The sequence below is a fragment of the Mytilus edulis genome, chromosome 2 (genome assembly GCF_963676685.1).
Source record: "Mytilus edulis chromosome 2, xbMytEdul2.2, whole genome shotgun sequence".
NCBI classification, from domain to species: domain Eukaryota; kingdom Metazoa; phylum Mollusca; class Bivalvia; order Mytilida; family Mytilidae; genus Mytilus; species Mytilus edulis.
Window position 1 is genome coordinate 20,075,647 of NC_092345.1, and position 16,638 is coordinate 20,092,284.

The 16,638-nt window shown below is 31.7% G+C and overlaps 1 protein-coding gene across 10 annotated transcripts in view; it reads left to right on the forward strand.

Moving 5' to 3' along the window:
* LOC139511679 (cAMP-regulated phosphoprotein 21-like) overlaps positions 1 to 16,638 on the forward strand; it is a 75,114-nt gene that overhangs the window by 44,725 nt on the left and 13,751 nt on the right. For 4 of the 10 annotated variants that reach the window (XM_071298686.1, XM_071298688.1, XM_071298687.1 and 1 more), the window contains exons 3-12: positions 99 to 248; positions 5,929 to 6,020; positions 6,972 to 7,088; positions 7,597 to 7,666; positions 10,422 to 10,569; positions 11,236 to 11,376; positions 11,926 to 12,037; positions 13,283 to 13,414; positions 14,765 to 14,805; positions 15,690 to 15,907. In XM_071298686.1, coding sequence (XP_071154787.1) covers positions 113 to 248; positions 5,929 to 6,020; positions 6,972 to 7,088; positions 7,597 to 7,666; positions 10,422 to 10,569; positions 11,236 to 11,376; positions 11,926 to 12,037; positions 13,283 to 13,414; positions 14,765 to 14,805; positions 15,690 to 15,907 — 1,207 coding nt within the window. In that variant the 5' untranslated portion in view covers positions 99 to 112. Of the gene's footprint in view, positions 1 to 98; positions 249 to 4,264; positions 4,612 to 5,928; positions 6,021 to 6,971; positions 7,089 to 7,596; positions 7,667 to 10,421; positions 10,570 to 11,235; positions 11,377 to 11,925; positions 12,038 to 13,282; positions 13,415 to 14,764; positions 14,806 to 15,689; positions 15,908 to 16,638 lie in introns of those variants that run through there. The other 6 variants (XM_071298693.1, XM_071298695.1, XM_071298694.1 and 3 more) reach the window with 3 other exon arrangements.

Here is a 16,638-nt window from a genome sequence, read left to right on the forward strand (position 1 = left end):
CACTCTTGATGTTTTTTTAATTGTTGTTGATTGAATTTTAAGAAAGAATAAAAAAATGTAGACATTTTTATCATGATTTTCTATTGTTTTTATTTCAGACTATTTTTTCCACATGACCATGGCAACAGACCAAAAAGTGGACTGTAGAAATAACAAAGTTCCATTGCGGAAACAGTCAGAGATTGAGGATGTAGAGGAACAGGAAACCAGTCCTGGATCGGACCAGTCAGATGCCACTATCACTACAGGTAGGAAAAAAGACTTTTTATACCTAGTATTATACATCACACATACAAGGGGCCTCGGTGGCCAAGTATTCTAAGTAGTTTTGCTACTGTAATCACTAGCCAGTCAACACTGAGGTTGTGAGTTCAAAACCTGCTTGTGCTGGTGCACTCTACTCCAATTATAATTGACTAGGGTTGTCAGTTTTCTTATCTAAGGTCTGTGGTTATCCCCGGGGACTCCACTAATAAAAAGTGGCTGCCACGAAATAGTCCAAAAGTGGTTGCTTAAAAGTGACGTTAAAAAACCAACAATCAATCAATCAATATATCATACAATGTTCAAGGAATACTATTGATATTGCCCTTTTGTTTGAACAATGACTTAACAGTTAGTAAAAGGTTCTTTTTACATTTACTAATCAAATTCAGTGAAAAGTTGCTGATTTATATTAACTTTTAGGACAGGAAACACATAGTGCATGCATTGACTAAAAAACCCAAAATAACCTTTTTGACTTGACTTTTTCTTATGTTGAAGCCCAGCACACAATAGGACAAGTTAAAATGCTTCAAGCAAATAATTTCTGGAATTTTCTAGGTATATGTAGTATTAATGTACTACTCACTGCAAAAAGCAATTAACATATATATTAGAAATGCTGTAGATTGCATAACTTTTATCCTATCATCAGAAACTTCTACTGTCATTGGCTTCAATACTATACTGTACATGTGTTACATCATCTGAGAACACTAAGGTCATAGGAACAGGCATGATTTCTTTGCACCAACAAAGTTTATCCAATAATAAACATATCAAAAATAGCATTTGTACAAAATAACAATTTTTTTAATGCCCTGTCTACGAGGACATTATGTTTTCTTTTTTGTGTGACCATTCATCTGTCTTATTTCAGGATTAAGTCTTTGGGTTATGGTAATTAACCATGAAACTGTGTTTACATCTTATTTTATGATAAAGTTAGTACACATGTTCTTTAGAATGACAGTATAAAAAAATTATATGTCAAAATTCAGTTTTGACCGAGATTTTACCATTCATTGAAAGTAGAAATGTGTTAGTCTGAGAGGGGTATGGTTTTCAAAAGACAGTATTCTTGTTAAACTTTTGCATTATAAGGTAAAAAAAATTAGAACAAGATAATCACTTGAAAAAACTTCATCCCCATATGCCAATTATCTTTGCAGTTGTAGACTTCTGTCTGCTTGCTTTATTTTTCTTTGAAAATTACTTTACAATCATGGTATCAACAATAATATTGTGACCTATAGTCAAATAGATTGGACTCTGGTTGATAGTTGTCTCAATGGCAATCTTTTCATATCTCCTGATTTTTATATTAGAAAATTTATGTATACTAAAGACATAAGGATATATATGAAGACCAATTAAAAGTCTTTGATTATAAAGTAGTTTTAGTTAATGTTTTAGATTCAGGTCAATAACAAATGTAAGTACATGCATTGCGTTAGACACATTAAGAGTTGAATTTTTAGGGGGTTAATGGTACTTAATGAATCTGTTTGTTTAAACACTCTTCCTGTAAAATTCCTGTCCAGATTGTTATAAATTATCTCAAAAAATTACATCAGCAACTTGTGTTGGAGAAGTTAATAATTTAGTGCCAATCAACTAATTTCTAAAGAGTTATGTCCCTTGGAAATATTAATTATATTGAAAAGATGCATTGTAACAGTCTCATTTGTTCAGCGTTTGCCAGACATTATGAAATACACTTTATCGCTATTTGTCCGCCATTACCAGATATCACACAGGTTCCCGTAAAATTTTAATATCTGACGCCACAATGGAAAAGTGATTGTTGTATGCGTCAAAGGTTCAAGCCGCCTGGTCAGCCAGGATTAGCGATAAGGTGTATTAATGTAAACAGTTTATATCTGTTATTTGCCAATCAACTATTTTAAAAAAAGTTATGACCGTTGAAAATATTACTTATATGGAAAATTGTGTTGTTAGCACTCTCAAGTTGACAATCTAATTCGAAATTTATATAAAAAAATAATCTTTTGTAATAGGTTTTTTTGGCGAAAGGTTGAGATATTTTGGCAGGTTGAATACTCTAAAAGTAAACATAAAACAAGGTGACTGTGTTCTGCATACCTTAGACAACATCAGAGATAATTTCTTTGGTTCTTGATGTACTATCTTGGCAATGAGGATGAAATTTGTGATATTATAACAACACCCACATAGTAATACATCAACAAGTCTCTTGCATATACACTAAACAGTCACAATGTTATCCTAATAACAAATTGTATTTTGAGACTACTAAGGTTTAAATTGCTGTGATTGATCTTTAAGGGCAAACCCAATTTGCTGTCATCTTTGAATTTGGAAGCTGTTAAAAGTGTGAACAATCTTGTTTGATATGTATTATGTTAATGACCAGTGGTGGACGTTATCTGTGGTTGTACTGTTGATTATGAAATGTGGTTATATTGGTGAACATGATCGTTTGTATTGGTAAAGATAGTCAGTGGTTGTATTTGATTTTGTATTATAATTGTGTCACTGACTGATTGATTGATTTGGTGTTTAGCACTATTGGCTATTTCATGGTGATCAATTCTGATTGGTGGAGGAAGCTTTGAGGGAATCATTCTGACCTTCAGCATGAGAACTTGCAATCCTAGTCAATAAGAATCAGAGTCACATGCACCTGCCATGTGACCTGTCATGTGACCTGTCATGTGCATGGTTCAAAATGGAAACCTCTGTGTTGACAGGCTAGTGATACAGAAGATGAAATACTTAAGCCACCAAGGCCCCATAAATGGTGTTACAATTTGAAATAAGGAATAAAATAATTAAGTATTAGCATGATAATGGAATCATACAACCTGTTACTACAGTTCTCATTGATGCTGTTTTATTGCTGCTAGCAAGATCTGTTAGCACTATGCCAATTGTTCTATGCTTTCATCTATTTATTGTTTGAACAGCCTTGTTGGAAATCATAGGGTCAATAATGCCAGGCAAAATCCCACTTTCGTTTTGTGTATTGTTAAAAATTATATTCATTCATCTTGCATGTCTTGCTTATTAGTAATTTAAAAGTTTATATAAAATATTTGAGTCTGATGAAGATAATTTAACAATTTTTTTCTATGGTCGGGTTGTTCTCTTTGACACATTCCCCATTTCCATTCTCAATTTTATTGTGTATTGGTTTGTGATATCCTATGTTTGTATTCACCTCTCTACTGTGATGCTTTTATTTTCATGGATTATACCTTCCTGAATTTGTCAATGCTGTACCAAGGTACAACATATTCAGAAAATAGAAAAAAATTTCACATCAAGCAAGTAACTATGGCAACAAACCATGAGGAAATTTTTTTAATTTCCTGATTTTCCTGATTTTACATTAACTTTCAATTTTCCAAAAAAAAAGCTTGGGGATAACAAAGTACATGGAATTAAGGTTAATGACTCTATCGGAATTATATGAAAACAGCTTCTTAGGCAATTTCACTTTTTAAAACAAATAAAGCTTCTTTACATGCAATGTTTGTAATGTCTTCCAATGGCAAAGTTATTGATGATTTTCCATTTTATACAATCAATCTTTTTTTCTTCTTAACATAAATTGAAACTGAGCCTCTGGTTCTATCATGGTATGGAAATAAAGAGAAATATCTATTATTTGTTTGTGTTGTTTGGTTGCTGTTTCATTGACATTTACCCCCCCCCCCCCCCCCCCCCCGCATTTCTTTTTATTCACTTTTATTAATGAGAACCATTAGAATTCACATAACATTGCAACATACATCTATTAATTAAATTCTAATAAATGAAGACAAACAAACAAATGAAGAATAAAGATATATGTTTCTTGAGTAGATACTTTTTTTTTGTGAATGAAAAATGAACACGACTTTTGTTAAGACTATGGTTCAATGTACTTTTTCACTATTCCTCACTTTGTATAATAAAGTTGTACTCTAAGCCTGTTTGTTAACACCCACACATTCAATGATTTTTTATGTAGATAAGGAGTATAGCCTGATTGCATTCCATACAGTGTTGTGGGAAAAACTAGTCTAATTTTAGAACAGATCATATGTCAAAAATAGATATGCATCTGTCAGTGAGGATTTTGTTGATTAGTATTTGGTTTACATGCATTCAAACATTCAACTGATCCTACCTTTTATTGTACTTCCTGAACTGAAGTCCTTCAACTTGATACTTTAATGTAAAATGGATATTCAGAAAAATTGATCAGGCTCAAATAAAAGAATCGTTGAATGACTGTAATGAAAGGATTATAGTGTTTTATATAAGTTGATATGGATGAGTTATCAGGTGATGGCGATATCATTGTTGACATGAATTGTAAGTAACTGTTTCAAATTTGAACTATTTAGTCAATTATTTTAAAAAAAATGCATTATTGAATTCAATTGTGTTACTGTGTAAGTAAAAACGTAAGAGAGTCTGATTGTTATAAGTTAAGTTGGCTTGATTTTAGGGGATGTATATATGTTAAAGAAATTTAATTAACGTTTTAAAATTGATCACACCTAATTGTTAAAGAAATTAAAACTGACAAATTTTAAGTAATATGAAAAAGAATAAATGATATGATTGCCAATGTGACAACTCCACCAGAGACCACATAAACGGTACATGACGTAGAAGTTAACATTTATAGGTCGCTGTACGGCCTTCAGACTGTGTAATAAAGATATAGTAATTGTTTGGTATATAGAAGCTTATGAATAATTAGACATCTCTATCAGATTATAAAGGTTGTTGAAACTATAAGATTACATGAAATTGTATCAAACAGTAAAAATATATTTCTTTACATTTGTGAATAGGGATATCCCTCAAAGAGAGGGCAAACCCATTGACAAAATATAGGCCCTTTCTATGTGTCTGTTTATAGATGGTCGTCAAAGTTTTGTATTTCTACCTGCTTCTGAACTGTTCAACAGGACTTCGTGATTTTTATCAGAAATTTCGGAGTTTCCCTTATCAAAGCATGGACTTTGCCAATAGTGAATACTCTTTTTTGAGGGTCACTAATTTTAATCACAACTACTAGAAGCTAGTTCAAAGCATATTCAAACTTAATTATTAATAAAATTGAGAAAGGAAATGGGGAATGTGTCAAAGCGACAACAAGCCGACCATAGAGCAGACAACAGCCGAAGGCCATCAATGGGTCTTCATTGTAGCGAAAAATTCCTGCACCTGTAGGTGTCCTTCAGCTGGCCCCTTAAAAAATATGTATACTAGTACTATGTTTGTTTAGACCAAAGAAGAGGAAGTCTGAGAACAGAATCATTCAACAATAGTATTCTGTTATCTGTACATGAAGTGTCCCTGGTGCAAGACTAAAAAATCTTGCCATTCATGGCATGACTATTTTCCAATGGCATTTTCATTTATATGCACCATACTTAATTGATGTTTTGGACATTAAGTAAATGGGCAATAAGTCTTCAAGTTGTATTTCTAATGGTTTTAGCACCGTTGTCAAGTAAACAAGAAAACTAATTGTCTGCTGATGAAAAAAAGCAATTTGTTAATTACGTCCGGCTTTTGTTGTAATATGTAACCATCATTATATGTTTATTTTACTTGGAATAAATTCCACAACCCTCACTTCAGCTAGCTTAAATGGCTTTATGTGCTTTTTTTCAGACAAAGAACTGGTAAGTGTAGAACCAAGAGATTCTAGTCCTCCAGCAGAAGATGTATCACAAAACAATTCATCGGAGTGTAATCATGTACAGGTATGTTCTGCCGCCTCTATTAACAGTCTGGGAAATTACTTTCTCTTATTTTTGTGCTATTTTCACATTTCAAGATCAGTGTGAGAAAAATATTTCTCCTCACTAGTGAAATATCTGTTCTCTGCAAATGATAAGTCAAATTTTGATAATGCCTTCAAAATGTTTTGTTCTCTTCAGAATTTTCCTATCATGAAAAAAGGCGACCATGCCTGATGACGTAGCAAATGAAGAACACAAATTTCTGAAAATCTTTGAAAACGAAGAATAAAATCATTAGAGAAACAGATTCTGACACTTACTTGATAGTTAAATTTTAAATATTTAAAGAGCTCTGCAAGCAAATAATAAAATTTATAACTGTCTTGAGTGGAGAAATATCGTAATACACTTGTTGCAGTGTAGAAATCTATATGTAATAAGTTACACAGCCTGTCATCAGGTGATATTAAAATGCATCATACAAACATTTGTATTAGAGCTCAGAAAAAAATTAGGTGACTTGTGAATCTTGGAGAGTGTTGGTCTGAATAAATAAAATCTTTTCAGATGATTACAAAGTTACAAATTTAAAACATGTTAAAAGTCAGCCTTTTGCAACAAAACAACTGGCCACGATTGTTCATTAAAATTTCATTTTTTTATTTGAACATTTCATAAAGTTTGTTATTGTCTGTAAGAGATAAATCATTTAATTTAGGGCTAAATAATGCAAAATGCAAATATCTCAAGAATTTTATATTACTAAAGGCAAGAGTATTTTATGCACTGAGTAATTGTATATTTTCATAATAGTAAAAAGTGGAAATTTAAATGGCAACAAATATGATATACTGAAAATATAGAAGTGTGTGTGGGTTTTTTATGGTTTGTGAAACTGGTAGTTTACTTAACTTTAATAATTTTTTAAATAATTAGAATATTCTAATAGTTATTGTTTTTTGCTTTTTACAGAACAATCCTAAACAAGGGAAGCTAACTAGAAGTAAAGCATTTGAAATTACCTCGCCACCTTTAGAACAACAAAATCTTTTAGAGAGTCCATCAAATGGCATGCTTACAAAATCTCTGGTAAGTATCATCTCTTTCATGCCATTAATAAGTTACTTCTGAAAATTGACTGAATTATGTTTGACACTTTTTCTTTAAATTTCTTATAACTATTATTGATTGATAATTTTTTGACAAACAGCTTGATGTTATAGAGTTAGACAATATGTGTAAAAAAAACTTGTTGTTTATGAAATCAACTGCAACATCTTAAATTTTTTTCTCTCAAGGAAATGCAACAGTTGTAAGAAATTGAAATTATATTTAAAGTTTCAGATGCGCAGTATATTTTGGCTGAAATTCAAAGCTCTGATAAATGTTGAAAATAGTAATATCATTATGTTTTGAAAAGGTATATGTATGTTTCAGAATTAAGCAGTATTCTTTCTAATTGATATTTTGGACCCTTTCCACTTTGTAAAGCATAACATATGTACTATTAACTCTCTCAGATAAAGTATCTGCCATTAAAAAGCAATTAATATCAAATTATGTATTGCTAAATGTTTTAATGTTCTTTTGCTTTTAGTCAGCAAGCAAATTGGAAAAGCATGGTTCACAAAGTTCTGAGGCCGGCACCTCATCAAGTTTATCTAGAGGTAAGATGAAATAAAATACTAAATTTAAAGACAAGGTGATGGCCAATAGCTTGTTGATGTCTGTAGTCATGTGTAAATTTGCTGAAAAATAAAATTTTGTTACCAGTAGCTATATATTAACAAAATTGCATTGAAAAATGTTTTATTTGATATAAATGATGTGTGTATATTTAAATCAGTTTTGCTAAGATAGTTCCTAATAACAGCAAGTTATTATACAATTGCAAAATTTTTTTTAAAATCGGTCATATATTGGTATCACGTCAGCGTTGTCCGAAGATGGATTGTGTCCAGATAATAAATTTTGAATTAGTAAAAAGAAATCAATAAAATTTAAAACAATGTTTATAACCTCAAAAGAAAGGTTGGGATTGATTTTGGGGGTTATGATCCCAAAGGTTTAGGAATTTGGGGCCCAAAGGGGCCAAAAACAGCATTTATCTAGTTTCAGGACAAAAAGTTGTGTATTAGTATTTCAATTGTTCTGAAATTGTACCACGATGTTTAATACCATAAGTAGAAGGTTGGGATTTATTTTAAGGGGTTATTTGGCAAACAGTCTAGGAATTAAGGGCCAAACGGGGGCAAAAACAAGCATTTTTCTAGTTTCAAGACAATAATTTGTGTGTTACTGTATGGATCTCTCTGACATTGTACCACAAGTTTCCATATAACACAGGGAAGGCTGGGAATCAGTTTGGGGTTAATGTTTCCGAATATTTAGGAAAAAGAGGCCAAAAATAAGCATTTTTCTAGTTTACAGATAATAACTTGTGTTAAAGTGTATGGATCTCTATAATTTTTTACAAGAAGGTTCAATACCTCTAAAGGAAGTTGGGATTGATTTTGGGGGTTATGGTCCCAATAGTTTAGAAATTAGGGACCAAAAAGACCCAAAATAATCATTTTTGTCGAGCCTTCGACTTTAGTCGAAAAAGGAGACTGAGCGATCCTACATTCCGTCATCGTCAGTGTCGGCTGCGGCAGCGTTGTCCACAAATATTCACTCTGTGGTTAAAGTTTTTGAAAGTTTAATAACTTTCTTAAACTATACTGGATTTCTACCAAACTTGAACAGAATCTATCCAGAAGTAATTTTTGTAAAAATAAAATTCTATTCTTGTATTTTACTTACAAATGGACTTAGTTTTTTTCTGCGGGGAAGCATTACATTCACTCTGTGGTTAAAGTTTTTCTCATTTTAATAACTTTCTTAAACTACCCTGGGTTTGTACCAAACTTGGACAGAAGCTTTTTTATGATCATAAGATAGTATCCAGAAGTAAATTTTGTAAAAAGATAAATTCATTTTTTTCCATATTCTACTTTTAAATGGACTTTCTGCCAGGAAACAACACGTTCACTCTGTGGTTAATTTAAAAAAAAATATTTTTATACTATTTTAAATTTGTACCAAACTTGGACAGAAGCTTGTTTATGATCAAAAGCTTGTATCTAGAAGGAAATTAGTTAATATTTTGTACCTGTGTATCTGTATTTTACTTATAAAGGGACTTAGTTTTTCTTCCAGTTAACATTACATACAGTCTGCAGTTAAAGTTTTTAAAACATTGATTAGATTCATAAACTATCCTGGATTTTTACCAAACAGAAGCATTTTACAATCAAAAGATAGTATCAAGAGGAATATTTTTATTGATTGTCTTACTCATATTTGTTGAGCCTGTGATATACAGCAAAAGTAGGCTAGACACTGGTTTCCGCGGATCCCTTAAGAATTTTTGTAGTTTTCAAACAATAACTGAATTCTGTGTATGAAATTAAACCACAAGTTTCCATACCATGAAGGGACGGTTAGTATTGACTTTTGGGGGGTTATGGCTCAAAATGTTTCGGAATTAGGGGCAAAAAAGGGGAAAAACTAGGTATTTCTGGTCAATGGACAATTAAGACAATTTAAAGCAGTGTAAGGAAGGTAATTCTAAAACATTTAACATACAATGTTTGGTATGTTCAGATTTACTTCCCTTACACTACTTGTATATTATGTATAAAGAAATGTCAGGTTTTGGACTAATTGCAAAATAAAGGGTGGATGGGTCGTTGTTTTCAATTTTTTTATGCCCCACCTACGATAGTAGAGGGGCATTATGTTTTCTGGTCTGTGCGTCCGTTCGTTCGTCCATCCGTCCGTCCGTTCGTTCGTCCGTCCGTCTGTCCCACTACAGGTTAAAGTTTTTGGTCAAGGTAGTTTTTGATGAAGTTGAAGTCCAATTGACTTCAAACTTAGTATACATGTTCCCTATGATATGATCTTTTTAATTTTAATGCCAAATTAGAGGGTTTACCCCAATTTCACGGTCCACTGAACATAGAAAATGATAGTGCTAGTGGGGCATTCGTGTACTGGGGACACATTCTTGTTTTCTCCAAATTTCTCAAATTCTAAATTTTTGAAAAGTTAAAAGAAGAAATTTTGAATTGCACAATATTACGCAATAGATTTGTAAGATCTTGACATTTGTTTTGTGTCAGAAACTCATATTATGTCAAAAATTTGATCGCAATCCAAATTCAGAGCTGTATCAAGCTTGAATGTTGTGTCCATACTTGCCCCAACTGTTCAGGTTTTGACTTATGCAGTCGTATAAAGCTGCGCCCTGTGGAGCACCTGGTTTTTTTTTTACATGAAATGCAATTATAAGATCACTTTGTCAATGCTAATTGTATTTTAATTTTTAATTTTATAAGAAACTATATATATATTTAAGTTCTCTTTTGTTTTATTTTCTAGATTCAAGTTTTGATAAAAGTCCTTACAAAGATTCTACTGGTATAGATTTAGAGGAATTTATTCGTAAAACTCTGAACAAAACACAGAAAGACAGAAGTATGCTTCTAAAGCTGGAGACTGATATCAATAACTTTATTAATGAACCAAAGTAAGTAGAACTACTTTGAGTGAACATTGAAAATGTGAAACAATCCAAACCAGGCAAATTTTTTTTTATTAATAATACCAAAACAATTTATAAAAGAACAAATATGACAAACATTAACCAACAATAACCACTGTTCTACAGGCTAGTAACTTGGGACAGGCACATGAAGAATGTGGCAGTGTTGAACATGTTTGTGAGCTCTTAACCCTCCCTTTACCAGGAACAGTGGTGTAACAGCACAAGACAAGAACAAATTGTAAACACCCAAAAGCTAGAAAGTAACTTAAATAAGGAAAAAAAAAACAATTGACACAAAGCACCAAAATAAAAGTACACCCAATTACTTAAAACTAGTTCAAAGTCAATTACAAAAAAAAAAAATTAAAAAAAATTAAAAAAAAATTCCAGTACAAAGTATCAATCAGTACACATCCAACCAATTAAGTACAAAAACTCCATAAACATTCTGTAAAACATGACTTTGTATTCAAGAATTTAAATGGTCTCTTAGATATTTGTGTTATTCTGTTTATTAAAAGCATGGAAATATATGTTGGATATTTAACAGGTGCATGTAGAGGTATTCACACTTTCTAGAATGAGTTGAATTTCTGTTTTTGTCATGATTAACATCTCTTGTTACTTTATATTTCAATTTTTTTTCAGGCACCATTACCTCAAGTTCCCTCAGATGTCATCGTATGATCGAATGTTGGTCCACAGAATCTCAGCTTTCTTTGGTTTAGACCACAATGTAGATCAGACAGGCAAATGTGTTATAGTCAACAAAACATCTAATACAAGGGTGTAAGTTCTCCTTACTGTATTATATCTCAACATTTAAATAAATATTGAGAATTAGTTACATAAACCCTCAAAATCAAATATCTACAAAAAACACATTTTTTTCCTAATCCTTAAAAATAGATGAATTCTCTGTTAAAACAAATCAAAACAGCCTATAATTTGGGTTTTTCACTTTAAATTCAGGTATAGATAGCATTACTTTAAAAAAAAAAAAAAAACAATGCAACTTGTTTGCAAGTTAGGTACTATAACATATAGGATAGAGAATACACAAAAAGGAAATCAGTAAAACCAAACTATATGTTTAACAAGATACAGTGCCTGGCAGCACAGTTATGAGAAGCAGGTAAAAAAAGAGACATTAAAATGTACTGGTATGAAATGAGAAAAAAAATATAGACCCTTAAATGTATTAGGAAAGCACAGATCTGAATTTTAAAGGCATTACAAGTTTCCAATTATTTGTAAATCTTGTTAAACTAGATGTGACATCTATATATTAGATAATTTTCATTGCCGAATGTATATATTAAATAATTTTCATTGCAGACCTGACTTTAGCTTTAGAGAACACATAGAATCTGGGGAACCAGGTCATCTTTCTCTTAGGAAACCAAAGATGATAATGAAGAGAAGTGTAAATAGTTTAGATGACAGAGAGGTAATACATTACTTAGGAACAAAACATGGTTGACATGTTATATGATAGATCATTGGTAGTTTCTGGAAGAATTGGAGCTTGTTCTAAATCTTTCCTGAGGCACCTGCCTCCCTAGCAACAAGTAACTAAGCAAAAGTTAGCTTCTAAATCTGCAAAATGTATACACACTCAAATATAGTTCCATTTCAAAGGGTGACAGAACTGAGATTAGATGTAGCAGAGAATATTTTTTTTATGATGAATATTCTAGAGTTTGAAAGTCCATTGATAATCTGTTGATAACTTTTTTCCCTAGGCAATGTTAATGGCATAGGTCATTACATCATACATATTCTTTCTACCTGATTGAGAAAAACCCATATCACTCAAACAGTATGATATGGAAAAAATCAGAAAGAAGATAAAAGTTAAATTTGAAAAATAGCTATAAGCTACAATATTACATTGAATTTATTTTAACTTGAATATTATTAAAATGAATTGTTTTGCATCAATTTATTTTTTTTGGATTACAAATTTCAATAGCATATTCTCTTCTTTATATTCATATTTTGTTTCACAGGTTCAAACATAACTGCAGAATTCTTATATCATATAATTTTTGTCGAGCCTGCAACTTTTGTTGCAGAAAGCTCGACATATAGTAATGAGGCGGCAGCAGCGGTGTTAGCTAAATTTTTAAAAGCTTTATATTTAAGAAGGTGGAAGACCTGGATGCTTCATACTTTGTATATGGATGCCTCATGTTACGAAGTTTCTGTCAGTCACATGTCCAATGTCCTTGAGTTTGACCTCATTTTCATGGTTCAGTGACTACTTGAAAAAAAAGTTATCACCCAAAGGGCAATTAACACCTATTTAATAACTCTTAATTGCCTCTATTGTCCGACTTGAAGGGATTACAGTTAAAGGTGATATAATTTTTCTGATCATAATCGGTAATTAGATGAAAGTTCTAAATTTAGGACATGGATTTACGATATTGAAACAAGAAAAATAGCATCTTCAAAATAATTATAGTGTCGCGCAAATTATTATAGCATCACAGGTGAAAAATATAGGGTTGCGTTACCGCAACGCTTAAACGGCCTTGGGAGAACACTGAAGTATCGCCCTTTTGAAACAATTCTTAGATGAAGAGTAAAAGGACACAAGATTTTTGTTTTTCTTATACAAGAACAAACATGAATTATAAAAACCTCTAAATGTTAATGCACAAATTAACACTTAAACTTATTTATATAGAGCCATTACAAGCTATCTGCTAGAAGTCTAGGGGATACAAGAGGGAAAGCCAAGTCATTTGAGGAGCGAAAAGAACAATATGAAAAAGTCAGAAGTAAAATATTCAAAAGTGTTGATGATTCTGGACTACAGGTAAGTCATTTCTGCTAAAATTGTTTATCTTTTAGTCTCCCACTACACTACTTGTTCTCTGTTCTCTGTTGTCTGGCTGCCTATCAGTCTGTCTGTTGTCTGGCTGCCTATCAGACTGTCAAACTTGTTATTTTTGCTTTAAAGTTTGCATTCTTGGTAGGTTTACTTTTCCTTATGGTAAGTTGATACTGTCTTTTAATTTGACAAAATTTCTTGGGAGTTATACGACTTTGACCAATTGAAGCATAGTTAACCCTTGTTATGTCAAACAGATACAATTAAATATATTTACATTGTCAAGGCTCACAGTACTTAATAGTTCATGGGGAGAAGTGACATCATTTTTGAAACTGATATAGAGAAGTAGTGAGACTTAAAAGAGAAGTGCTGATTTGATTGCAGTTTGAAACTGATAGGGAGAAGTAGTGAGACTTAAAAGAGAAGTGCTGATTTGATTGAAGTTTGAAACTGGTAGGGAGAAGTGGTGAGGCTTAAAAAAGGGGATACAAGAGAAAGTGCTCATTCATTCACAGCATGATGTTCCTATTTTACAAAGATATATCTTTGACATTTGTATCCTGTTTATTTAATTCATCGTTCAAATCATCTCTGAGAATACCATTACTGTAACAGTTGTCTCAATTTATGTCTTAATTGTCATTTACAGTTACACAAATATATTATTCCACTAATCACTGTCAGGAACTGCCAACAAAACATCTAGTACTATTGAATATTTAAAACTGAAATCAAAAGAAAAGTCATTATCATTTATCAATTAAGAGTTCAATGAGGAAAACTATTCTGTTTATGATATACATTGATTCTCATTAGGAAATACATTAAATATAAAGCGACTTAAATTAATGAATGAAAATGACGAGATTTCATTACCGGTATACAAAATGTATATACTTGTAACTATACATAAATCAATATGTCTAGTAATTGATGCGACGATATAGATATTTTTCGCTTTTTGGAATATTATTCTTGTCAGCTGTGCCCTTTGTGAGTCTGTAGTTCTTGTCCTAAGAGAATACAGATTTCCATTATAAATATATAGTGATACACCATTTATATACTCAATTCATCATCATTCCTAACATTATAGAAATATCTGACAATTTTCATTGCTAAATAATCAAAGATGATATTGAATTATAGAAAAAAATTTACTCACAATTTTGCATGTAAAACTGTGTACAACATCTCACACTTTGATTCAGTATGAGTTAGAACATATGAGTTACAAATTTCAGAGTAGTACATATTCTTTATAACTTCATTATAACGGATGAAATTTAATGCAAATTAATGGCCTGTAAAAATGTTGTTTGGGTTTTTTAGGTGGAAGCATTTACAGAAGAAGAGATGGCTATCACACAAATGTAAGTCACAATAATGACTTATTATATTGCAGAATTGTCTTTAGCTTTAGGGATCATGTAGAGCCTTGCAATCACACAAATGTAAGTCACAATAATGACTTATTATATTGCAGAATTGTCTTAAGCTTTAGGGATCATGTAGAGTCTTGGGAACCATGTCATCCAACTCTTAGGAAACCAAAATGATAATAGCCTTTGTTAGTCTTTTAATAATTTTAGATTTAGTTCATTATGTTTTGGAGTTAAGTATGATGTTCTTTTTCACTGAACTAGTACATATTTTGGGGGTTTAAGGGTCAGCTGAAGTTCGCCTCTGGGTGCTAGATTTTCTTGCAATGAATAACACCCATTGGTAGTCTTAGGCTGTTTGTTTATTTGCTCTTTGTTTGGGTTGTTGTCTCTTTAACACATTCCCATTTTCTATTTTATTTTTTATTGCTACAAAAATCAGATGAAGTGGCTTTATTGCCTTTATTGCACTGCTTTGTATTGAAAATTGAAATGAAATTTTGAGTAAGACAAATTATTTTTATGTATTTAATAAGCAGTGGAAGTTACTACTAGAAGAAATTAAATACATGTTGAGCTATATTACAATTGATTGTTAGTAATTGATATAGAAATGAAAAAAAGTCTAGACTTTCTTTAATATTAAAAAGGTTTACAAATTGTAAAAGTCTAATAACCATATGTGTGGTTTGGTTGAATTGTAGATAAAAGGCAACTGGAGCAAGTTGAGATGTTCTTGATATTAAGGTTTACAAATTGTAAAAATACAATAAGCATAGTGTGTTTCAGTAGTCTGTAAATATAAGGTAAATGGAGCAAGTCTAGACTTCCTTAATAATTGTAAAGTATAATAACCATGTGTGTTTTTATTGTAGATATAAGGCAGACGGAGCACCTGTTCGACCTAGTAGCCTGAGTAGGAACGCAGAAGGTAATCACCTTGGAAGTAGCACTGACTCTAGTGGATACGGGACTGATGATCGGAGTTCATCTAGGGTCAGAGGTTTACCAAAAGCTAACAGTTTTGGTGGAATCACACATGTTAATCAAAAACAGGGAGGGATACATAAAGGTTACAGTATGAACAAAGCAGGTATTGCATAAAAAAAAAACATTGTTAACATTTTAATTTTATTGAAACTTTTTTGGGGGAAAGTTAAACTATTCCTTGAAACCTTTAGGGTTATGAGTAAGTTAATTATTTCCCTCATTTCAGAGTTGGGGGTTTCCTAAATCAATTGTCTGTCCATTTGTTCAACAAATATTTTCATCCCATTTTTGTCGAGCCTGCAACTTTTGTTGCAGAAAGCTTGACATAGGGATAGTGATCTGGCGGCGGCATTAGCTCACTTCTTAAAAGCTTTATATTTTAGAAGGTGGAAGACCTGAATGCTTCATACTTTGTATATAGATGCCTCATGTTACGAACTTTCCGTCAGTCACATGTCCAATGTCCTTGATCTCATTTTGATGGTTCAGTGACTACTTGAAAAAAAAAAGTTAAGATTTTTTTGTAATTATTTTTTTTGGCTATTTATCAATTCCCGTAATTGACCCTGTAATTAGAGATCCCTATTTAAGTTGTCTCCCTTATGAGGGACATTAATTTTCATTTATAATGGAGAGCTAGCAGAACAAGCAAATTTACCTGTGAGTAATGTGAGTAATCTTTAAGGTTTTTCATGAAAATTAAGTTAAACCGCCGATATATCACTTTCAATTCATCATACTTAGCATTGTCAAAAGCTAATTTTGTCTGATATGGAACCAGTCTACGATTGAGAAAGGGAAGTAATTTGTTTAAAAAGTGTGTAATAACAGAAT